This window comes from Pteronotus mesoamericanus, unplaced genomic scaffold, assembly GCF_021234165.1.
Source record: "Pteronotus mesoamericanus isolate MK-2021 breed Mesoamerican mustached bat unplaced genomic scaffold, CSHL_Meso_final contig_73, whole genome shotgun sequence".
NCBI lineage: Eukaryota > Metazoa > Chordata > Mammalia > Chiroptera > Mormoopidae > Pteronotus > Pteronotus mesoamericanus.
Window position 1 is genome coordinate 20,852,360 of NW_026555245.1, and position 26,210 is coordinate 20,878,569.

A 26,210-nucleotide genomic window follows, 5' to 3' on the forward strand; every position below is an offset into this window, starting at 1 on the left:
GAGTGGCTGCGCAGCTGCAGATGCTGAAGGAGACCCAACTACCCCATGACCTCCTTCTCCACATTACCACAACATGAGGATAAACAACCAACTGAATGTTTTACCATAGTAGAATGCAACCAGCAAACTATTTCTAGAGATAATGCTCAGAAGCTGATGACTTAGTTTTTGTCACTGAATTCTTTTTAAAAAAATTTTTATTGTATTTTTTTTTTATTTCTATCCTAATTGATATGTAAAGCCAGGATGTCACCTGCTGGCTTAATTTTGTGTGGTAAAGTCAAAGTCTCCTTTCTTTAATAACTAACCAAAGAGTTCATGAGTCAACAATTTTTTTAAAAACGAGTACCAATAAAGGAAATGCCAGAGTTACTGAAATGTTAAAAAACAAACAAACAAACAAAACCACTTCCCAAATGTAATCTAGTAAGAATTCACCAAAAGTCTATCTCAGCAAGATAAAGGAATTTGAAGGACCTGGAAAAAGAGAGATGTTAACATTCTATTGGAAAGGGGAAAATTCTAACCATTCTTCCCACCTGGCTTTAAATTCTTGTCCCAGGAAAGTGAAATTTTTGTTCTAGGAACTGAGTGCTCACAAGCCCCTCAGAAAGAGGGAAATGCCTCTTAACACATATGCAATTTGAGATCATTTGTGTTCATGACTATCCCAGGCCAAGAAAGTAAAAGAATGGAATTTAAGCATTAGGGTTCTCCACTCTACCTCCTCCCCAAAGTGATGCTTCCTATAACACTTATTGTCTTAAGTAGAGAAATCACACAGAATTAGGTGCCTGCCACTAGCAGCCACAAAGACAGAAATTCGAGACTTCAATCACTGCCCCATAAAATGTATGCAGTTTCCACTGGAGCACAGCATGGTAGGATACCTTAGTGTCTCCTGAATATGGACTGCTGGATTCTTAAAGATCTTGCATAAAGTAATATTCATGTAACTCAAGCATAATTTCCCCATAACAATTCTGTATTTGTTCCTCATATAAGAGGTAGTGGTTTAAGGTGCAGATTCGTGCATTTAGCTTGAGACAAACTACCTCATTCAATCCTTGCTCTTCCTTTTATTAACAGAGAATTTAAGCATGTTACTTAACCTCTTTTTGCCTCAGATTCCTCAGCTGTAAAATGAAGATAGTGATAATACACAGTATCTCATTTGATTGATTCTTCAAACAGTCCCATGAGGTAGCAATCAACAGTCATTAAGTTGTTGTGGGGATCAAATGAATTAATATGTATAAAGTGGTTTAAAAGGTGACTAGCACATGATAAGTACATTATTAGAACTATTGCTTATTACTTATTTTTTTTATTACCAGCTAAAGCGGAACAACCATGTAGCAATAGCATAAATGCAGTTTATAATTCACTTGGCCCACCTACTTTGAACTTTTGAGATTCTTAAGTTGTATTTTCAGTTTAGGAGATTTTCATTATTTCAAAATAAGTGTATACATTTAGACTTTATCTTTCTGTATTGGACTATTTTAAATTTGCATAATTTAAGCATAAAACAAGTATGCACTACATGGGCATTAGCTATGAATGTGCAATAGATTTGGGATTCATTGCAATTCTAAAATGCAATTATTATTGATCAATATTGATCTTGTACTTCTGAAGTGTTTCAGGATGTGTATACAACAGGCAGGCAAAAAGAGAGAGGGAGTTAGAAGATGCCTACCCAGGTTGACTCTAAGTAAAACTAGTGACACTTCCTGTGTGTCAGGTTCTGGTCTAAGTCTATTACACACAATTCTTACAATAACCTCATAAGATAAATACTATTAATGACCCCACTTTACAGGTATAGAAACTGACACACACAAAATTTAAGCAGCTTGCCCAAGGTCACCCATTTGGTAAGTGGTACTACTGAGATTTAAACCTAAATATTCTACCCCCAAAACCCAAGTGTAATTGTCTTACTACACCTCAAAAAGTTGATGAAAAAAGTTCATTTTATGTTCTTCCACTTTTTTCTCTCTTGAGGGCCTGTTTATTTCTTAAATGCTGCTCTACCCACAACTATAATGAGCAAGGGATGCTAGATTAACACTTTGGAAAGTACAGGAAGTGAAAAGAATCAAACATGATTATTATCATCAAAGATGGCCATTGTTAAAATTTTGGTGTATTTCCTTCTAGACTTTTTCAAAGTTCATGGTTTTGTTTTATGTTTGTTTTACATAATTGTGAATAAATTGTATATATAATTTTAATCTTCCTTTTTCACCTTATAACATTGTAACATGCTACCATATTCTATTAGAAATTTCATAAACTTCCTTTATATAGGCTGCACAGTGTACTGTTGCATGGGAGTTCCATAATATATTTGCTATTCCTTTCACTTTGGATATCTGAGTACTTCTTTTTTTTTTTTTACTGTGAGACGAATATCTTTTTTCCCTCTTTTTTGATAGTTTCCCTTTCCTGACATTTCTTCATATCTCCTCCACACAATGACCTTGATATCCCTTTATCCTTCCTTCTCTCAAAATTTACTTTCTGTAAAGGAGCTAATAAACTAACTCATAGCTAGGGGTGTACAACCATTTGGTGTCTCTGGGCCATAATGGAAGAAGAGTTGTCTTGAACCACACATTAAATACAAAAACACTAATAAAAACAAAAAAAATCTCATAATGTTTCAAGTAAACGTTATGGAAACATTAAGTAAACATCATTTACAATTTTGTGTTGGGCTTCATTCATATACACCTTGGGCTGCGGACTGGACATTCCCAGTCCATAAAGCTTCATTTATTATCTCTAAGATAACGTGTATCAATTTAAGCCAAAGGAATGAAGCTCTAATTGTGGCGTTTTAGTCATAAGAAAATCTAGCTGGTCAGATCCTCTGACCTCCCCAGTGAGAGAGTAGACTCCACAGTATCAAGATTCAGGGCTTACTTGATGTGAGTAAACCCAAAGAGAAGGCAGTCTAGAGCCGCAAAGGTGGTGATGTGGTGAAAAGAGGGAGAGAGTTTGTGTAAACAATGGTGGAAAAAACTGGGTAGAATAGAAGAAAATTAGAAAATTTACTCAGCAGCTCATTGTATATTTGGTACCACTTACCTAGTTTCTCCAACTCTCCTGTTTGCCTTTCCAGTGCATTTGGCCTTAGGGAGGGACCTGCCCACCTTCTCACAACCGTTTGGTCAGGATCTCAGTCCTGATTACACTGCCAAGTCTCACAGTTTGGGGGGTTTTGGCAGCCACAGAACGATTCCCACGGAGCAGAAGTGAAGTCTAAGAGGGCCCATTCCAAGCCCTGTGTCCACAGTGAATCTTGGACCTTCACCTCCTGCTACTCGAGGAAAGTTAATGTTCCCTGGGGTTAAGCGGCGCTAGATGGCTAGCGACCTTGTGTGAAGGTTCACAAAGTCCTATGCTGCTCTCCCCGCTAGAACTACTTTCCTCCTCGTAGAGGCTGAGTGGGAACCCAAGACAGAACTCAATTTTCCCCAACTCTCCCCACTTGAAAGGGTACCACGTTCTCCAGTGACACGCTTGGAATGGCCGCAGTCGAGAAGGCGGACGGGAGGGATTTTGCAAGGGTAAGGGTCAAACCACAAGGGTCGGTGGCTCCGCCCTCTCTGGATAATGGAGCGGTGGAAACCGTAAAAGCGAAAATCTAGCTTGATTAGGAAGGGGAGAAAAAAAGGGGGAAAAAAAGCGAGACACTCCAGGAGAAGCGTGGGGTAGGGCGCTGGGTTCCCGAAGTCACTGCCCTAGCTCTAGACTCAGCGCTGGGCGCGCTCCCACGCTTGTTCCACGGTGACCGCGGGCGCTCCACACACGCACCTGCCCGCCTCCCTGCTCTCGCCGCTGCTCCCTCCTTTGCCGCTGGTTGGCACGTGCGCCGTACAGCGCAGCGGCGGCAGGAGGAGCCGGCCGCGCCTGCCACGCATATTCACCGAGCTGAAAGCGCGGCGCGCAGTCTCAGGTGGCGGCGGCGGTGGTGACAGCGGCAGGGACTGCACCCTCTACCCGACGCTCCCGCATCCCGCCTCCCCTGCGCCGCGGAACCGCCGGCGGTCCTCGGGCGCCGACACTCACGGCGAAGCACCGCTCACCGCAGCAGCCGCCACCGCCGCGGCTCCTAGCCCAATCGCCCGCCATGAGGAAAGTAGCGAGGAAGGGATGCGACTGCAAGCGCTTCCTAAAGAATAACTGGCTGCTGCTCTCCACCGTCGCCGCGGTGGTGCTAGGTGAGTGACGCGGCGGATGGGCGACGCGCCCACCCTCCCGCGGGGCCGGAGCCCAGGCCGCGTGCAGGACTGGAGGGAGGGGGGAGGGGTGCGAGGGTGGGTTAGGCTTTGGTACACATCCAGTGTTCATGTCCCTGGGCATCCCCTTGGCCTCGGACCCGATGCAGGGGCTTCCCCCAAAGGGTGTTGTTTTCTGCATGCTAAGAACAAAGCTCCTCGGGTACTCCATTTGGGTGCTCCACGAGCTGCCAGTTCCTGCTTTACCCAAAATGATTAAATAGGTTTGGAAGAGGGAAAGGGAAGCAAGTAGCTTTCCGTTCTTCCCGTGTGGAAGCAAACATGGTTTTTGGTTTTTGTGTGTTTTTTTTTTATTATACCTGCTCCCCAATTTCTGACCCGAACCACGCTGCCCGGACAGGGATTGTGGATTACAGTTCTCATTTGGACTGGAAGAGGCACCTTAGCCTCAGGGATGACCAGGGCGGTAGGATGGGGGTGTTGCCCTTGCTCACCATAGGCAGTGGCTGAAAAGGTGCCTTCTCAGGCAGGGAGCATCGACCGCCCGCGCCCGGCTCTGAAAATCTACCACATTCGTGCTAAATCCAGGGGTCACAGAGGTAGGGAGAAGAGACCTAGGAGAATTCAGGTTTCACCCTTTCCCGCCTTGCCAATGTGCGGAGATAGCTTCCCTGAACCTCCTTGCTCTCCACATTGTTTTTCTATTGAAAATTATTTTTAAGTCATGTTTGCTTGTTTTTCAACAAAACGTATTTAAGTGATTCACTCCTGACAGATCACTGGACTAGGTGGATGTCTGAGCCATTGCTCAGAGGTATGCGTTCTTCTGGTTTAGATTCTGAATTCCTGCCAGGCTGTCTGTTTTACAACTCAGGCTCTGGGATGCTCCTCTTTGGGTTGAAGTCATGTCTCTCTCCTGTACTCTGTGAGCTCACACAGGTGAGGACACGCAGCGGGTGAGACTCCTTCAAAGCTCCCCTTCCATTTGAAAACAGAAACTGGATTTGCTAAGGGGAGATTGGGGGAAGCCAGTTCCTTTTCCAACCTCCAGCACCTACTGCTTTTGCACCTCAGAGTATTTGGTGTTGCCTGCTTCTCCTCTTAATCCCCTAGATTTGCTCCTCCAGAACCTTGTGCAAAGTAAAGTCAGGTTTCTAGTAAATAAATAACATTTTCAAATTACCTTAGCAGAGGCCATTTGTGAGAGGAAAAGAGAGAGTAGAGAACCAAGTCTTGGCCGCTAACCTCTACTGTGTATCTCCTTAGAATGGCCATGTGGCCTACGGTGAAGGAAATCTTCCTTTAGGGAAGATTTATCTTGCTCCACTATGTTTAAATGACAGATACCACAAAAAAAGTTATTTGATTTCCCTGCAGCAGAGTAGACAAGATGGCCTTGATAGTTTTCCTTGTGAAAAGGGTCCAGAATTAATGTTAAGTCCCAGGTTAAGAACAGTTTTAGCAGTAATTGTAGGTTGGCATTTCCCTTCCTATTCCCTGTCAAAGTGGAATCTTGCTTTTTTGGCCATGGGGTTCTCCAGAGACTCACCTGTTAACCAAGTGTTGCTGGTTGGAAAGGATTTTGAGTAGTTATTCCATGGCCTTTAAAACCCATTGCATAAAAATATCTCTGGGGTCAAGAGGGATGGCATGCCTATTCTGCAGACCTGGCATTTGGTTCTGATGGTCATTTTTCTCGTTTTTTATTTTTATTTTTAATGTACCGATGAGAGAGAGAGAAAGAGAGAGAGAGAAAGAGAGAGAGAGAGAAACGTTGATTTGTTGCTCCACTCATTCATGCACTCATTGGTTGATTCTTGTATGTGCCCCGGTCGAGGATTGAATCATAACATTGGTGCATTGGGATGATGCTCTAACCAACTGAGCTACCAGGCCAGGGTTTTTTCTTCTCCAGCTCTAACGTGAGTGAGCCCAGGAGCTTGATTCAGAAAGGAAAACCACCAAATAAAAATTTAAAAGACCTAGGTAAAGCCTTTCTGGACATTTGCCCCTCTGGGAGCAACATGGGGGAGTCAGTCCCCTAGTGTTTCTGCTCCTGGTCTGAGAAGTGTCAAGCCTAGGCCAACCCCAGCATGCCCGTCCATCACAGGCACTTCCCGGTGTCCTCCTTTTTTCTCCTTTTTTCTGAGCACTGGGCCTGTGTGGAAGTTATACTTGTTTGTGTAGTCCACATAAGCTCATTTGTTTAACCAGAAGTGAAATCTGGTCAACTTACAACAGTGACGCTGAGTCCATCCATAAGCCTTACTAGGTTATGATGTTAAGTTTATTTTTATAATCTTAGTTGATACAGAAAATCACAAACACCCTCTCTCAGCTTCCTTTCTGGACCTCGTAGCATGTGGATCTTAAAGAAGTGAAAACTCTTAAATTTATTAATTACCCTGACAGAATATCATCTTCTGATTACAGCCATGAAAATGTTTGGTCCCTACTATAATTCAGCAGCCCTGACACTTGAAAATATTTTGATTATTAAAATGAGGGGCAAAAGTATAAACCAGTGGAAAGCCTTTGATTTTTCAAGACATAGTATGTCTTTTATTAGGTGTGAAAGTTCGTTCTTTTCATGGACAAGGAGATGACAAGTGCTAAACATTTTCTCAAATTCTTACTCACAAGATGAGATTGAATAGTTAAATAACCATCTTTGTTAATTCCTGTGAAAGCCTACAAGGTCCTAGAAATAGTATCTTAGATTTTCAGATAAGAGGCCTTTACTAAAATACCATTAAGGAATAATTTTCATTGCTTTCATTACAATTCTTACAGGTGTGTCCCTGCTCCTGTGGTATATAGTAGAATGAGCACATAGCCTAGAGTCAAGAGTGCTGGATTTGAATTCTGACACTACTAGGCTCTGCCGTTCAGATAAATCTCTTATTCTCTGGGATCCTTAATTTCCTTGTCTAGAAAATAGGGATATTTGTCATTACCTCATTTGTTATTAGGCTTGATGGATATAATGTAAAAATACACAGTTGTGTGGCTGGCACATAATAAGCATGTAATGTTATTTTAAGTTAATCTGAATAATTTGATTCAGAGGAAGTTAATATTTTCTTATGAAATAAAGTCTCATGATATTTCCCTGTTCTGCTTAGTGTCTGCCCTATACTGCACAGTTCAAGGTGATTCAAATGTTTTGATGACATGCTCTGTCTAGGCGAATTCCATCCTCCAGAGTATTATTCATATTTTTAAAGGACATGGAAAAGATTAATCATTTTGTCTTGTGCCCCACCAGAGCCTGATTCTCAATTTGTTTAATAGGCAGAAACTCTGAGGGAAGGATTTTTATGTTTCAAGTGGGAATTCTGTTCAAGCAGAATCACAGTATGAGAATTCTGTGCCAGAGCATTCTGATTCAAGTCACCCAATAATGATCAGAGTGTATAATGCTGATAAAGCATCCATGGGATCCTCACCCTGTTCCCAGAGTAAAGCCTGATCTTTCTGTCCAGATAAGCTGTGCTTTATTTCAGTCATCTGGAGAATCCGATTTCTAGCCTATGGATTTTCAGGAAAGGAAATAGATGTTATTTACACAACAGAGCTGGCAAGCATATTCATTCTGGATAACTTTCTTTGGAGCACCCAAGGAAGCGACCTTTTGTAGATTCAGATTCCATTGTCTAAAACCAAGAACAAGTCCTTCACATTCTTAGTAATACCCTTTCCCCAGCCTTGTATCTCTTATGCTGGAGCTACCATAGTATATATCTGGCAATGTTAATTTGAGTCATGGGCTCTCCTGTCTTCCCGTCTGTTTTTGTGTGTCTGTGAATCACCTGCACGGAGCTTTGTGTGCCACAGTGTTAAAAATGTATTTCATCGTCTATGCAGCTCATTTGTTCTGAGTCCCTGGCAGGGACTGGCCTGGTATTGCCAGGCCTCTAATCAGCTCAGCCTTGGAATATACCTGCAGTAACCAACACTTAAATCATTCATTCATTCAACAAATATATATTGGCCACCTACTGTGTGCCAGGGACTGTTCTAGAGCTAGGGCATACAGCTGTGAACAAAACAATAAATACCCCTGTCCTCATGGAACTTACAAGTTCAAGGGGAGAGAGATAGACAGAAACAGAAAAACATAGGTAAAATAAAATAGAGTATGTTAGATGGTGAGACTGCTCTAGAGTAACACAAGGCAGGGAGGAGTCTGGAGGGTACAATTTTAAATAGGATTATAGGGAAGACCCTCTTGAGAAAGTGACAATTGAATTGCGACTGGAAAGAGGTGAGGGAACATGTGCACAGACATCTGGGAGGCATCCTGGCCTGTTTGAGAAAAGGCATGGGGTGGAGTGAGGAGAGGTGGAGGAGGCAGGGGCTAGGAGGGAGACAGCACTAGGATGGTGTAAGCGCCTATATTATGAGGACTTTGACTTTGAGTGGGAGATGGGAAACCATTAAAAGATTTTGAGCAGAGCAGTGACATGGTCTGGTTGCATCGGCTCTCCCTGGCAGCTGTTTCGACAATAAACTGCAGAGGCAGGATGGAAAAAGAGTACCAGTTTAAGAGGCCAGTGCAATTAACCTATGTATTTTACTTACTACGTTTTTCTAATCTCATTGTCATCATGGCTAGTGAAATCTTAGGAAACGCTTTTGAAAAAACTTCTTGCAACTATAGGCATTTTTGCCATTATATGGATCAGAAAACTGAGATTCTAATAATAACTGGTAACACATGTTTTTCCTTTCTCTCCTTCTCCTCTGTCAGGCTGCTTCTCCCCCGGCATCTTGCTCCCTGTCTCCTTGCAGACCCACCTGGGAGTGCTGTGTTGGGGTGGGGAAAAAAGATTCTATACCATGCATGAGACTGCAAAGGGGCAGAAATGTGCCTCCACGGGACTCTCAGAATTGCAGTGTGTGCAGTGGAGGAACACTGCTCCGGGGGCATCTGCCAGACTCATCAGCCAGGGAGGTCTCCACTCTGGGCTCAGACCTGCCCTAACACTACTGTCCATGAGGCTGCCCTGCATTTCTTTTCATCTTCAAATTTTGCCCTTCCTACCTTCTAAGTAAGCAACTTGGTGTATGTGGAGCAGAGGGTACAATTGAGTGATAGGGAAAAAACAAAAAAAGCGAGGCTGCCCAGGACGTCAGGGGCCAGATCCTGGAGGACCTGCAGTGCCATGCTGATGAATTCGGACATGGTCCTGAGGATCAAGCTGGGCAACGACACAGTTAGAGCTGTGGTTAGAAAAGATCATTGAGGTGGATGGATGTGGAAAATCCCAAGAGGGCAAACGTGAAGGTGGGCAGACCCACCAGGAGATTACTGTTAAGGTCCAGACAGGGAGAGATGGAGATCTCTGGTGGGCAGCCGCAGTGTGAGTGGAAAGGAAAAGACAGCTGCACCACGTCTTCAGTGGGTTAACCTGATGGGGCCTGGCTGGGTTTGGTTCATAAGGAAGTGGCGACCTCTAGCAGAAGAGGGAGTCCTGGGAGGGACACCAGCTTGCAAAGAACCATTATGCTCTTCTACTGTACAGAACCAATATCTACTTGGTATATATTACTCTATAGTTAGAATATATTTTAATTCATACCCACAGCACCTGTCACAATGCTGGTAGGCTCAGTACATTTGTTTAACTGTTGAGTGATTTATGACTGAGAGAGTTAATAAAATGTTGTCCTTGTTTATTGAGTGAATAAATGAGCCCAAAGTTTAACTCAAACTCCATTTCTGCCATAAATTCAGTTCAGCCTCCTCTGATCTGCATCAAGACAGAATTAACACTTAATCTACATATATATATCAATCATGTTCTTCTTTTCTTCTGCAAAACAAGATTATAGACCTCTTGAGGGCAAAAGTGCACCTATTACCCCAGTAGGCATTAGAAAATAAAATGACTCCTTGAAATAATGAGACTCTTAAAAGCTATGTAAGAAAATCCATCTGATAGTTAAACTCTCTGTGCCTTTGTTTCTTATCAGAAAGAAGAGGGGTTTACAGTAGCTAGAAGAGCAAAGAGAAGCCTGTTCATGTGCCAGTTCCCTTGTAGGTAGTGGACTGTCTGGTGTGATATGTTTGTTGAGAAAGGTTTGAAAGCAAAAGTTCTAGAGTTGATTGCTGATGTTTGTCAACGGCTTAGAATCAGGAAGTAGTGGCACGTGTCGTTGAGTACTTACTGACCTTGCGTTAGTAGATGAGTGGATAAAACAACTGTGAGACATTTACACAATAGAATACTACTCACCCATAAAAAAGAAGACCACTTTACTGTTGGTGACATGCTAAGTGAAATAAGCCAGTCAGAGAAAGACAAATACCATATAATTTCACTCATGTGAAATCTTGTGAACAAACTGAACTAACAAGCAAAATAGAGACAGACTCAGAGAGCAGGCTGACAGCTCTGGGAGTGGGGGTTATGGGGTGGAAGGGCTGAGCAGAACGGAAAAAGGACTCATGGACATGGACAACAGTGTGGTGATCGTGGGAGAGAGGAAGTATAAGGGGAAAATAGTAATGGAAAAAAACACGATAAAATAAAAGAAAGACGATCTCTTGCAGTTCCTTCTAGCTTTAAGATTCTTTGGCTCTATGACTGGATAGTCATTCCTCAGTTCATTGCTAGGAGCCAGAGGAACTCTCCTGTAGGCAACTAAAGGAAGGTTAAAGGTCATTACTAGAGGATAAAATGACCTGGACATTGAGTCAGTTGCTCTGCATTTGAACTGCTTGATCAGTGACTTGAATATAATAATGTGAATTGCATTTGGGGCTATTAACCAGAGTCATGCCCTATGTCAGTGTTAGATTATTCATTAAAGTAGTAATGAGAGTTCCAAATAAAATTATGTTGTTTTCTACATATGTGTATATATATTGTATATATCTGTTTGTGTACTTGGAAAAAAGGTCCTTTAGCTGGCTTGGCCTGAGTTCCACATATTGAAGAACGAGAAAAAGGATTTTGGGTCTTGAGTGCCTGTGTCTGGTGCTTTCATCTTTGAAACCAAATTAGAATACACCAGATTCAGGGAATCACTGAAAAGATTCGAATTTGGCGGTGTTTTTATGCATACTGCATGTGCCTGAAGTCTGTCAGACCAAAACCTCACACAAAGTTATTTAAACACAAAATTATAAAATGTATCTTTAAAAATTATTTTAAGCATTGGACTCTGCACATCAGGGTTGGTATATACATTCTTAATGCATCTTTTGGGAGGACTGTGTCGATTGTTTAAGTGCAGAGGAAAAGGAACAGGGTTGTATGTGTATGTCTGTTTATTCAGCTTTAGTACTCAGAAAAAAGAAGATGGTTCATAAATATTCAGTATTTTGTTAGATGTTGCTTAATCTGAGATACATTGTTCACAGATATACAGTAAAACAACAGGATTGAATTTATCTACCAGTCAAAAATTTGAGCAACAGGCTTAAGAAATAAAGGAAGCTTCACATGAAGACACAAGATGTAGAAAAGTATCGTGGGCTAAATCAGGATGTAGTAGAGCTCATGTAGTACCTCAGATGGGCAAAAACCCTGGGTTAGCCAGACAAGGTGTGAATAAATGGGATTAGGAATTAGCTATTCGAGAGCATATGCATGCTCGTGTGAGCCCTTGCTGGTAAAGAAAGAAAGCTTTCCACATTAATTACTTCTGAGAATTGTGAGCACCTTTAACAGAGCTGAGAATGAAAATAAATGTCTTGTAGGGAGGGAGTCAGTGACACACTGGCCTGGTGCCAGGGAAGCTTGGCTCGCCAGAGGAATTGCAGTCCTCCGTTTGCTGGAAACCTGCGGTCATGTGGACTATGGGGATTCAGAGCCCTCTCGAAGAAAATGCACTCATTTTAGATGACAGCGAGTGTGACCCATTTAAACTCCCCTGCAGCAGTGTCTGTTAAAGTAGCAAGTGTTGCAATGGCCTTTCCTATTCTGAATGTTCAACATACCTCTACTAGCAGGCAATATTGGAGACACTATTAAGTCAATAATTCACTTTGGAGCTATAGTTTAGCTCACAGATAGATTTAAAAGGCCGCAATTCATTATCCTTGCTGGGAAAACAGCCCCAAATTGCAACAAAGAGTGCCCTGTTGCAATTAGTCCGCTCCACAGTAACACCTCTGTTAATGGAAAGGAAGTGTTTCGGTGACTCACTCTTTGCCAGCAATGCAAAAACCCTGGATTTGGACTGCGTGTTCCATTACCCGCAGTAGAATATTTCCTTTCCAGCGAATACTCCCGCACTTTCCAGCGTGGAAGGACTCTGTGCCGGCTCACACACACTTCATGCTGTGGGTCCTGGATCATTCCTCTCCCAGGCCCAGTCCCAGCTGTGTGAGCTCAAGGCCATGGTCCCCACTCAGTCAGGGGTGGAGGACACTGTGCCACATTTTCCACCCCAAGACCCAGAACCAGCACTGAAGAGATAAGACCCTCTCACCAGTCACTCCATGCTCAAGCTGACGGCTTTGTTCCCAGGGCCCTTGTGGTTGCAGAGTTCCTAAACATGTCCACAAACAGGACAGTTGTCACATCAGATCTTCACGTGACCAGGATGGGTCCTAAAACTAGCATCGTGTGACTTTCTGCTCGATCTGCATGTCAAAGCAAAGAGATGGCTTTGAGGACCAGAACTTCAATTCAGAAAGCACCTTTGAGGGGTGTGCACTGCGTGCTTACTCTTAAAACTCCACTGAGGCAACTTTGGGGCTCAGTGCTTTCAGATGGTTAAAATTACATTTAGTTACTCAACTAAAAGGTAATCCCTTAGAGGAGAGAGCTTAAGTGAGGTCATAGAATTATATTATTTTTCTACTGTTGTTCTGTTGCTTGTCAGTTACCTGGTTCCTTATAACTCAGTAAAGAATTAAATCAACAACAACAACAAAAAATGCACCATTACCAGGAATGCCTAACTATAGAGTCTAATGTCCAAGCCTCTTCCCATTACTGGAAAATAAACTGATTTTGCTCAGTTTCTCTGGGTATTTCATATACTTAATAATTTTCTGAGCCACTTAATCACTTTATAGGTTTCATTTAAGGTTCCCCAAATTATGAGACAATTGAGGGAGACATTTTTAAAAGTTCTTTCTCTTGTGGTTAAACAAGCATAATAGCTAATATTTATTGAGGTATTACTATGAGATTTATGCATCGTTCTTTTCTGTTTGACCCTCAGCACAATAAGGTGGGAAGATTACTCATTTTACAGATGAGGGGACAGAGACTTAACAAGGATTAAGTTATGTGGCTGAGGTCAGTCAGAGCTGAGATTTGTACCCACAACTGTCTGACCGAAACTGAGGTTCTTAACCACTAAGTAAGGCTACTTCCTTCCTAGCAAACTTCAATATACCTAATGGAAAGCTAAAGTAATTCTTGCACACTAGCTAAATGAAGCCTATTATCTTCCCTCTCACTCCAACCCTTCTCTGTCTCTTGGTTATTCTTTATTCTGTCCCTTAACTTGGAACATTCCACAGCATTTGCTCCTTTCCTCCATTCTTCTCCTACATAAACCTTTTATTTGAACTTGCCTCATAGTTGCTTTCCCAGGATGTGTTGTACTTTCTACTCTAGTACTTTTGCTTATGTGTTTCATCTGCTGTTGTCCTACCTGTCCTTGAAGATTGATCTAATTTTTACTTTATCATATAGACTTCTCTGACTGCTCAGTCAGTGACAATCTCCCTTTGCTGTGTTCTAATAACCCTTAATTTACATTCCCAAATTATACTGCATTTGCGCCACCACTCCCTGTCCTGCCGTGGGCCGACATCACTAATTGGTTACAGCTCTCTTTAGCGCAGAGCTTTGTTATGGCCTCAGAATCCCCCAAACTGTCCTCCAGACAACCACTGTTAATTAAAGGGAATTTGCATGTAAAATGAAAAGTATCATCCGCTGCTGGGAAAATCTATTCATTTGGCAATCAATTAGGAACTCAATTTAAATTGAACAAGTATTGATGTTACTGGCAAGAGATGCAGAGTTGAAGTCTGTATTTTTGTCTTAGTCTCTCAGAGGCAATATGTGCACAGATAGCACGAACATGAGCCTAACTAAGTGTGGTAAGTGCTGTAAGAAAGCTACAGTGTACCTTGGGCCTTACGGGACAAGAGGTGGAATTGAGAAAGAGTCCTGGAAGACAACAGGAATGGCTTAGGGCAGGTGTACTAGGATTCCTGGGCTTGATAATTGGAAAGATTACAAACCCAGGTAAAGATAAAGAGATGAGTACAGAGGCCTTTATCTTATCTTATGCCTAGTTTCATCATTACGTAATAGTTATGGAACTACTATTTAATATATTCTCACAATTTTTTTCTTACCTCAGTTTCCTGAGGATTAAAAAAGTGCTGCTTTATGTGAGTCTATCACACTCATATCATTGCACCTACTTATAGGAGATGCCCTGAAATATTTTTGACTGATTACAAAGCCTTTATCAAATAAGAGGTAAATCCTTGACAAGCCTATCCCACTGATCCCCTAGTTACCCACTCAGTTGTATGAGCTTTTGAGTGAGGATCCGGGGGAACTTTTACCCAAGCTGAAACATCCTAAATATACTTTACTCCTAGCTTGGGGGTCCCAGAGAGCAAGCTTGGTCTTTTAACAGCTTTGAAGCCATACTAGAACAAGTTCAGCATGGCCCTGAAGCAACCAAACTAGAGGGCATCTCTTCACCCTGAGTAAGACCTGACCTTCTCAGGAAACCAGCGCCAGAACCAGTCTCATCTTCGGAGAGTTGTTTGGACTAGAACAAATGGAAGGTCCATCTGGTTTCTCAAAGTTGGGCCTTGGCCTGGAGTTGAATCAGCCTTGGATGGTAGAGTCTTTCTGAATGTGGTATTTAGCAGCTCCTATGTCTTTTTTACTTCCAATTACAATTGACATACAATATTATATTAGTTTCAGATGTACAACATAGCGATCAGACAATATATAACTTACAAAATGATCACCCCGATAAGCCTAGTGCCCATATAACACCATACAGTTATTACAGTATTATTGACTGTACATCTTTGTGAGCAACTCTTGTGTCTTTTAGTGAATTTGTCTCGCTCCATGCATCCTTTCACATCCTTGTCCATATTCTGCCCATTTTTCCCCCTGTCTGGAGATTGTTTTTATGATAAGTAATTAATCAGCCTCTTTGTGCTGCCTGTTCTGCTTGGATAAACACTAAACTTGGTCATTAAAGAGTCTGAAGATGAGTTTTTACTTTTTTTTATTAGCAAAAGTTAATTGTCAACCAGGAGACATAACAGGTTTGCTCCACTTCTGCTTCTTCATCATTTGCTTCTTTTTTCTGACACCTGGAGAATATCCTGAGGTTTGGTCACATGGAGGAGATTCTAAATTCCACAGACTAATGGAGATTGAGATCTTGTTGCCAGTTCAGAACCCACAGACCCTGAGAAACATACACAGATCTCCTCAAAAACTGGTTTGCTACCTGCACTGAATATGAGTATTTTTAATAATCTCCAACTAGCATGTTTATTAAAAAAAAAAGACAACTAAATGTTTGCACCTACTATTGTTTCAGTGGAAATGATGGAGTAAAGTTTGGTTGTTTTAACCTCAAGTGAGTAACCATAGAAGTCTGGACTTACTGACTCTAAGACCTAGAACCCTGAAATTCCCTGAATTGGTGCTCATCACTGAGCTCTTACAGGTTTTGTGAATCCTGCTTATTGCTCTGTGCTCTGTGCTCTAGCGAAAGGGTAGGTGACTGCAGTCGGGGAGAGGAAGTTTGCAGCTATGAGTTTTGCTTAGATTTTGTCTCTCTTTCTCCCTCCAGGCAGGTTCTATATCCTCTTGTACAGCTTCTTTCCATGCCCCAGGGAAATCTGTTTTAGGGCAATAGTGAGAATGTAGGCTGAAGATACCCACAAACATAAAACCTTTTGAGATTCTAAGAATAAAAATCCTCAATGTTACTATGAAAACATTATACTCACCATGTTTGAAGACCCTAGTAGATGCTGCCATCTTTGTGTGTTTTCTGGGGCCCTACTCTCATCCTGTGTGAAAAAGCATCTGGGCTCCTTTTAGTGGCTATCTGACCTATTTAACATTGTATATATAAATGTTCTTTCCTTTCACAAATCAAACAAGCTGGCCTGGCTTTGTCTGTATTCTTCCAGTCAGGATTGTGAGAGGCATCTGAGGTATTTACAGACAGAAATTCCTGACCCAGCCTTTCAACACTGGAGACCACTTACATTTTAATTTCAGAAATATCATAAAGTTCTTCAAATATGTCCTAACTACTTGAAGATGAAAGCGAGTATTTCCGCAGTCCTTGGGATGGGGAAGGAAAGGTCAGAGTTACAGCTCCACAGAAGTTAGGAGAGAAGCGTAAACACTTGGCAGGCAGGCCACATAGTTAGGAATCATGGAGAACGGAGTTCAAGGTAACAGAGGTTTGGGTTTATTTTTTTTAAGATTTTATTTATTTATTTTTAGAGACAGGGGGAGGGAGAAAGAAAGGGAAACATCAGTGTGTTGCCTCTCGAGCGTCCCTTACTGGGGACTTGGTCCACAACCTAGGCATGTGCCCTAAACCTGGAATCAAACCAGCGACCCTGTGGTTCACAGGCCGGTGCTCAATCCACTGAGTCACACCAGCTAGGGCTCAAGGTAACACAAGTTTTTCAAGCAGAGATGAGGAACAGGCTGAGGAAAGTCAGGGAGTCCCAGTTACTTGGACTTAGCATTCTGGATGCAGGGTTCATCAAACTGGGAATTCCAGGCTTGTGACAGGTCTAGAAAGTCCAAGATGACTGGCTTGTTTCTACCAGAGGTCAGTCTCTTTCCCTGCTCTCAAATTGCTTCTGACTAAAACGCACTGTTGGGGAGGTGGTCACATTTCTTTGATACCTGGAGAGAAGGCTTCCTCAGGTTGTATAATGAACCAAGAAGGTGTTTACAGGGGTTGTAACACTGTTATTACAAAGAGATAGTATACCCAGAAATCTGGTGTTAAACCTGAGGAAAAGGTGTGTCCTGAGCAAAGGATTCCAGAGCCTCCCAAACCATACATGTCAGGATAAGGGGACTTGTAATTCCTTCAGTGCCTTGGAGGCAAAATATTTGCTCAGGTACCCAGGTAGGGAGAAAATAGAGGGTGACCACACAGTAGATAAAGGTCTTTCACAGGAATGCATAAAGCAAGCTAATAGGTAGAAGCACCCATGAGGTTATCAGATATAAACTATGTTAAGAAAGTAGAAAAAAGAACTAAAATAAAGTAGACCAGAGGTTTAAAAAGAAAAAGAAAAGGAGACTTTTTTTTTAAGAACTCACGAATCAAGTCATAGATGTGTATCTCAGGAAATAACCCCAAAACATGTGTGGGACTAACACACCTTTGGGAGAGATGGAGAATCTGGTTGTTTCTAGATTGAAAGGTTTATGCACAAGCTAGGCCTCTAAACCAGTTCGATGCTTCCTGGAGAGACAGGTTCCTGTGGGCTTGTTCTACAACCTCATCCTCATTTGAATCCAAGGAGCTCTTTGGACTCCAGGGACCCCAGAAGCCTGAGCAAGTCCTAAAATATAGGATCCAGGCTTCCAGCTTCTCATGGGTGCATTACCATAGCCATTATCAAAGGAAGACAATTTTCACAAGTCAGGAGTTCCTGGAGAGGCCATATTTGTGATGTCTCTCTGTGTTTGAAGGCCCTGGGACAATGTAGCAGAATTTATACCCATATTCTTGTGGCCCAGTTTTCTTACTCTGCTAATGGCATCCTCTATTCTGCCTTTTGTAATCAGCTGCCTTAAATTGCAATTACAATGTATTCCTGGTTCAGTTCAATGCAGCAGGTATTAACCAAACACCTGTGGAGTGTCAAGCTCAATGCCTGGAGCAGTGGGGGGTACAGAAGTGAGTATACAATGCTTATACCTCAAGAACTTAAAATGGGGTGGGGTGGGCATGGAGACAGAGGTCTGTTATAGGGGATAATAGATGCAAGTGAAGCTCATTAGGGCCCATACAAGAGACAGTCCACCTAGGAAGAGAGCATAGGAAAGGCTTTCTGGATGAGGCAACATTGTGACTAGGTATTTTGAGGGTAAGTAGAGTTCACTCGACAAAGATAGTGACAAAGTTTTCCTCAGAAGGGAGTCTTTGTTACCAAGGGCACAAATGCAAGGAGCATCTTTAAGAAATATTGAGTTCGTTGTGACTGGACGCTGAGATTGAGGATGGTGCAGGCCCATGTCAGTTAGAGACCTGGCAGGAAACAGATCATCAAATTCAATCAAGGGACTACAGAGTTGGCAGAATAATGGAAACCAATAAAGGAATGTAACACACCCAGGGCTGACAACTGTGAGAAGCTGTAAGCTCACCTCTGCCTGAATAGGCAAGAGGAGTGGGGACAGCGTTACCATAGTCCAGTGACAGGTCTGTGACAGAGGGGCCACGTGACAGGACCTGTGTGCCCTCAGAGGAACACAGCCACTGCTAAAACTGTGGTAAGACAGGGAGGGAGTGAAGGCATTAAATACTCCAACCTCTCTTGCTCCCTCTTTAAGATCTATAGCCGGGGTCTCTTCTTGACTAAGCCAGAGAGCAAGGAACTCTGGGTTACATACACACTTTGTAGAGATGGGCCTCCTAGGACACAAAGCAAGGTGCAGAAGAACAGACAAAAATTCTGAAAGACAAGTGGAGAATAACCAGCAAAGAGCCAGATGGCATGGAATGCCAGGCCAAAAGAAGTGTTAAAAAGATACAGGGTCTCTGAATAATGGCCAAGAGGTTAGTCTGATGATGTCTGGTGATACGGGTGGCAAACAAGACATAAGTGTAATGGTTCCTGTAACCTCTGTCACTGTATACCAGTGTAACCACTCTCCTGCCTTGTCCTGTCCCACAGGCCCATCTCGTTGGCCTCCACATCTACAGGGCCTCGCCCAGCATCAGCCAGCCTTTCTTCCTTCCAAAGAGGGCAGGTGTGGTTGACAGAGGAGGCACCCAGAATACCAGTGACACATCTCTCCGCCTGTAATTTAGAACTCTTCCTGTTGGAAGTGACAGAAAATCCAGGTCCAAAAGGCTTCAGCCAGAAAGATTGGGGGATGAGACATAGAATCTATGGCTCAGATAGCTTAGAAACTTAGAAATAGTAACTGGCTTGAAATACAGCTGGATTCAGGTGTATTTCATCCTGACCTCTTTTTTCTTTACATACAGTTTCTGCACTCCTGTGTTGTTTTCACTCTCAGGCAAGACTCCCACAGGTGGTGAGATGGCCGCCAGCACGGCTCAAAGTTTCTGTTTTCCTGTTCTCCACCAGGCAGAGAAGACAGAGTTTCTGATCCCTATAAGTTCAAACAAGAGCTTGAGCCTCACTCAGTCCTAACTGGGTCACAGGCCCATTCTTCAGTCGGTGTTAGGACGAAGGGAATGTGATTATCTGATGGGCCAGGTTAAAGTCACTCTCTCATCCTATCCTGTTTCCCCAGCCTGTGAACTAATTACAGGTTCAGCTCCACCTCCGACAGATTGAGAGTTGGAAGGTGTGCCATTACAGCAGGGACAGTGGATGTGGGGTGGCAGTTGCAGCAAATGTTCTGATTTTATCTCTTGTTTTCCTGAAGTATTTCCTGGATACAATCAATACATATTCACAGGTTATATTGTTGAATTTATAGTGTTACAGAAACGTTTGAACTTGTTTAGATATTAACCACATACTTTGAAGTTGATGATATTTAGACGGAAACCACTTTAAATCCTGAAAGAGGGGAAGAATAATTAAGCAAGGACTACAATTAAATTTTTGCTTTAAACTCTTAAGAATTCTACAAAAAAAAAACCCAAAACAAAAACCCTATAGCTAATACCATAATGGCGAAAGTCTGAATGCTTTCTGCCTAAAATCAGAAATAAGCAATGATGTCTATGTTCACCATTTCTATTCAGTATCTCACTGGAAGCCTGAGCCAGTGCAATAGGGTTAGAAAAAGAAACAAAGGACATAGATTGGAAAGAAATCTTATTCATATTCATTTTATCTACATAGGAAATTCCAAGGAATTTACAAAATAATTCCTAAGAGTAAAAAGTGACTTAGCAAGGCTGCAAGATACAAGATTAGCACACACACCCACACAAACACTTGCTGTTTCTATATACTAACAATGTACAATTGAAAATGGAAATTTTAAAATATTATTTATAATATCTCCAAAAAGTAAAAATTAAGGGAGGGGGCTGTGTATCTATCAAAATATACATAGGATCTGTAGCCTCAAAATTATAAAACACTGATGAAAGAAATAACATACCTAAAAAATGGAGAGACATACCTGTTCATATATTGAAAGATTCATCAGAGTAATGATGTCAGTTCTACACAAATTGATTTATAGATTTAATGCAATTATGGTCAAAATTACAGGAGTATTTTTCATAGATATATTAAACAAGCAGATTTTAAAATGTATGTGGAAAAGCAAAGAGACTAGAATAACTAAAACAATTTTAAAAAAGGAGAAGAAAGTTGAAAAAAATCACATTATCCTATTTTAAGACAGTAATCAAGACATTGTAGTATTGATGAAGGTATAAACACATACAACAAAACAGAATGGGAATTCCAGAAATAGACCCATATAAATATGCCCAAGTCGATTTTTTGACAAAGGTGCAAAAGTTATTCAAAGAAGAAAGGATGATCTTTTCAACAAGTGGTATTGGAACAACTTGACACTTAAATGCAAAAAAAAAAAAAAAAGGAAAGAAAGAAAGAAAGAACCTCCACCTAAACATCATATTTTATACAAAAAATTAACTCAAAATGTCTCAGAGGTCTAAAGAAACCAAGTAAAATAAAACTCTTAGAAGAAAACAAGAGAAAATCTTCATGACCTAGAGTTAGACAAAGAGTTCTTAGGCATTATAGCAAAGCACAATTCATAAAAGAAAAAACATTGATAAGTTGGACTTTATTAAGTTAAAAACTTTTGCTTTAAGAAAGACACTGTTAAGAGAATGAACACATATCAGATAAAGCTGTACATCTTAAATATATGCAAGTTTTAATTTGTCAGTTGTAACACAATAAAACCAGGGGAAAAAGAGATCGAACAATCTATACACTAGGAGAAGATGACTGCAGATCACTAATGTAATGTGAATTTGTATCAAGAATGTGTGAAGAACCATCAAAACTTAATAATAAGAAAACAAAATATCCAACTTTAAAAATGGGCAAAAGACTTGAATAGACACTTCACCAAAGAGTATAAGCTGATGGTAAATAAACACACAAAAAGATGTGCATCATTATTAACCATTAGAAAAATGCTAATTAAAACCATGGGATACAATTACATACCTACTAGAATGGCTAAAATAGAAAGTACCAAGTGCTGATGGTTTGGAGCAACTGGTACTCTTACACATTGTTCGTAGGAATGTAAAATGTAACAGCCAGCCACTCTGCAACCAATTTTGCGACTTCTTAAAAATTAAATACACACTTATCAAATGACGCAGCAATACCACTCCTAAGCATATACGCTGGAACAGCAGTCTCCAACCTTTTTGGCACCAGGGACTGGTTTCGTGGAAGACAGTTTTTCCATGGACCATGTCTGGCGGTGGGGGTGGATGGGTATGGTTTCGGGGTGATTGAAGCACATTACATTCAAGCTCACCCCTGCTGTGAACCCGAGTTCCTAGTAGGCTCAGACCGTGGTACTGGTCCTATGCTCGAAGGTTGGAGACCTCTGCCCTAGAAAAAGAAAAACTTACGTTCGTACAGAAACTTGTACACAAATGTTTATAGCAGCTCTATTGATAATCGCTCCAAACAGAAAACAACCCAGATATCCTTCACTGAGTGAAAGAATAAACAAATATAGTCCATCTATAACATGTGATCCATTCAGCAAGAAAAAGTAGGACAGTACTAATATGCACAAAACTTGGATGATGCTCAAAGGCATTATGCTCCATGAAAGAAGCCAATCGTAAAAGGCTACCTAGAATACGATTCTATTTACATGACATTGTCAAAAAGAGAACCATAGTGATGGAGAACAAATTAATGTTTGCCAGCAGTTAGGGATAGGGGTGGGGAAGAGTGTGTGCGTGCGTGCGTGTGTGTCTATAAAGGTATAGCATGAGGGAGTTCTTTGGGATGATGGAGCTGTTCTACATCCATATCCTAATTGTAAGAATTACAACACATGGTAAAAGTCATAGGACTGTACACTTAAAAAGTCAGTTTTAGTGTATGATAAATACATCAACACACCCCGCTAACGAGTCAGGTTGGTGCAGCCTTGACTGGTGTGACTCGGTTGGGCAGCATCTGCAAAACAAAAGATCGCTGGTCCAATTCCTGGTGAGGGCACATGGCTGGGTTGTGAGTTTGGCCCCTGGTTGGGGCGCATATAGGAGGCAACCGATTGATGTTTATCTTTCACATTGATATTTCTGTCCCTCTCTTTCTCCCTCCCTTTCCCCCTTTTTTTATTTATTTAATAAATAAAATAAAATTTATTAAAAATAAATAAATGAAATCGTTTTAAAAAATAAAGAGTCAAGATGTTGCAGACAAGACCTCTGTTTGCAAGAGGTTGCATGTGTTTCATTGTGAGGAAATTCTGCTCTTTGATGTGTTCTCATCTCTGTGAAGAGCAAAACCTCCAGTGGCCTGATGCATTTGATCCATGTACTCTAATTTGGGGGGCACTGTTGGGCATAGAAGGTAAGAGAATTTCTTAATCTTGTATCTGTAGGGCCAGTCAAGGCCTGCCTGGTTATCTGGCCCAGGGACACACCCTGGGTCTGGGGCAGAATTGAAACACTGGGGCAGGGTGGAATTGGACCATTCAAAGGGCATTAAGCAGTGTTCCAACCAGATTTGCGTCTTGGAGAGATTGCACTAGCTTTGGTTTGGAGGATGAATTGTTGGAGACAAGACTTGTAGCGGGAAGAGCATTAGGAAGTTGATGAAGTAGTCTTGGTAAGGACAGAGGTGGACCTGAATCAAGGCATTGTCAGTGAGGATGGAAGGGAAAGAGACAGATCTGAGCTTTTAGCCAGTAGAAACAGTGAACTTGGGACGTGGAGTCATCTAGAGTGTCCCCAAAGTGTCCCCAGACTGCTTCAGTATCTCAGCTGTATCACTTATTTCCTGTGGGGCTTCAGTCAAGTTACTTCACTTCCTTGTGCCTCAGTTTCTCACCTGAAAATGAAGTTACCTCATAGAGCTGTTGTGAAGATCAGAGTTAATTATGCTTAGACCAGTACCTGATACATAGTCTACACAGCTCTCAAAAACTGTTTGCAATGACAACACAATTTAGGGGGATAGGGAACTCTTCTAGATATCTATTTCTGTGTGACCAGTCACTCCCAAACATAGTGGCTTAACATAACATATTATCATATCATATAATCCCTTAAAGTCCTGAGACTTGCCTGGCTCAGTAAGGCAGTTCTCCCTTGGGTTCTCCTTTATGATTACAGGGAGGTGGCTGCTGGGGCTGGAAGCACCTAAATATGCAGGACCTACTTGTGTGCTACCTGGAAGACTCAAAACAACTGGGGCTCCTCTGGCCTTTCTCTTTCTGATTTTTCCATGTGGTCTTTCCAGCATAGCATGGCTGCTTCAGGGTAGCAGCACTTTTTACCGCTACCCTGGGAGACTCAGGGCTTCAAAGTGAGTGTCAAAAGTGAGCCTGCCCACATTTAAAGGAAGGGACAGGGACTTCATCTCCTGATACGAAGAGTGTCAAATAATTTGTGGACCAATTTTTAAATAACTAGGGTAACCCAGGAGGAAACAGTCAGAGGTCTTCTGGGAAAAGGAAAGTTATGTTTAATTTTCCCATGTTGGGTCCCATGTTGAGGTAGTACCCAGGTAGAGATTCCCAGAAAGCCGTTGTATATTGAGTCTGGCACTTGGGAGACTGAATGAAGCCGGAGATAGAGGCTGGAATACAAACTCCTTGGGAAACACTAACATCAGTGCGGAGGGGAATGTGCAGTGGTGGAGAGATGGAGAGCTTACTCAGCCTGGCTGGGTTCCTTTAGACAGCAATCTGGTTTTACCCCCAGGATGTTGTAGTCTGAAAATTCTTCCTCTGCGTCCCAGCGTCCTCTCAGCAAAAGAGTTATCTTTCCAGCGAGCATGGACACTTGGCTGCCCACCCCGAGCATTCTCCCCCACGTGTCCCGCCAGGCTGCAGATTGTCAGAATCCCCTGCCCTCTGCAGGCCAGGCAGTCCATGCAGGGAGCGCTGGGTTCTGATTGCTTCTGTCCTCCACGCTCCTCAGTCAGGAGCTTTCTAAAGTAAAAGAGTACTTGAAGTGTTAGGAAAGCTCCTTCCCTTCAGTCACCTCAAAATACCCTTAAGAATTCCAGCCATGTTCTTGTAATTGGCCTTCCCTTCCAGGTTCATTTAGAGAACCACATTGGTAGTAGGATTAGCCTGGTGTCTCCTTTGTGAGCTGCCGCAAGGAAAGAGAAGTCTATGAAACAGCCAGTTCCAAATCAGGTGTGTCTGACTTCAGAGCTTAGCCCTTCACCCCAGCCATCCTTCCAAAGACACCAGTGTGAACTCACCCAGGACAGGCCTGAACATTTGGACAGTGGAACACGGTCCACATGAGCTGGTTCCTGACACATCAAGCACAGGTCTGGTGGACTTAGTTTGAACAAACAGTTCAGATAAAGCAGAGGGGACATGGGGGAATCAACATGGCTTTACCTGACCTTCGCTTCTCTGGGAAACAGAAGAGCTAATGAAGCACCATTATCCCCTCAGCAAACCTTTCCCTGACCCAATTCATGGATCCGGGATTCTCATTGTCTTGCTTTCTCTCTCTCTCCCACTCCTTTTACACAACAACCCAGATTCTTAGTTTCTCTTTTAAAAGTTCAGACGATGAGGCTACCCCCAGACCATCATTTCCATGTGACAGTGTTCAGCTGGAACTGTGGGAACCACTGTAGACCCTAGGAGCCTGAGTCTCTCACTACTTGCCCTAACCCCTAGCGTTGGACATTTGCAATCTTTGATGTAAATGGTGAAAATAATTAAGATGCATTTAAAATCCATATTTAAGAATGGAGTAGTTCCTCCTTTTGACTTTAGGCAAGGTGACCAAGGAGTTGTTATTTCCTAGAGGGGTGGGTGGAAAATCAGCCCCATTGCCTTGCAGTGTGGTGTCTGTGGCTTCTTTCATTCAGATGGAGCAGCCAGCGGTCCCATTCTGTCTCTCGGGGATGAGTGAAAAATATCAGCTCATTCTGCTTCTTCGGTCACCTTTCAACACTGGTCTCAAGGCAGAAGCCAGAGGGAAGGTCCACCCTCCCTTCAGGGATAAGGAAAAAGAAGAGAACTTTCTCACTTTATCATTTATTACATGTAATCTTTATGCCAAGTCTCTTGAGTCAGGCAACATTCCTTCTTGCCTGGTGAAAAAAAGAAAGCACCAGGAGGCTATTGTTTACTCTGTCCCAGGAACTAGGAAATAAGTGAGAAGTCTCCCAAGGGCCAGTTTTATCTGACTTTTGTCGTATTTTCCCTGTTCCTGTCTGCTTAGGATTCAGCTCCTTCCCACCATGTTTCTAACTCTGGTTTTTGTGTACATGCCTATTAGTTTGAAGACAATTAAAAGCTGAGCTGAAATAAAACTTGAGCGTCTGCCTACTCTAAATACTAGAAGTTTCTGTTCAGCCCCCTACCGGGTTGAAGACAGCTGGGGGGTTGTCTTCAGGCCTCCAAATTTTCTAGCTTTAATCTCTCTATAGTTTGAATGGTCTTCATGAAAATGGAAACAGCTGAGAATAAGACAAATACAATATAAAATAATATAAGACATTGGTTTAGATTACAAAGTGCTTCCTGCATACATTTTTCTCATTTGCTTCTCACATTTCTGAGATACCTTTGTTGA

General features: G+C 42.1%; 1 protein-coding gene across 1 annotated transcript in view; it reads left to right on the forward strand.

Moving 5' to 3' along the window:
* The first annotated feature begins 4,081 nt into the window (after positions 1-4,081).
* SLC1A1 (solute carrier family 1 member 1) overlaps positions 4,082-26,210 on the forward strand; it is a 70,543-nt gene continuing 48,414 nt past the window's right edge. The window contains exon 1 of the mRNA XM_054583076.1: positions 4,082-4,235. Within this exon, the coding sequence (XP_054439051.1) occupies positions 4,145-4,235 (91 nt within the window). The 5' untranslated portion in view covers positions 4,082-4,144. The remainder of the gene's footprint in view (positions 4,236-26,210) is intronic.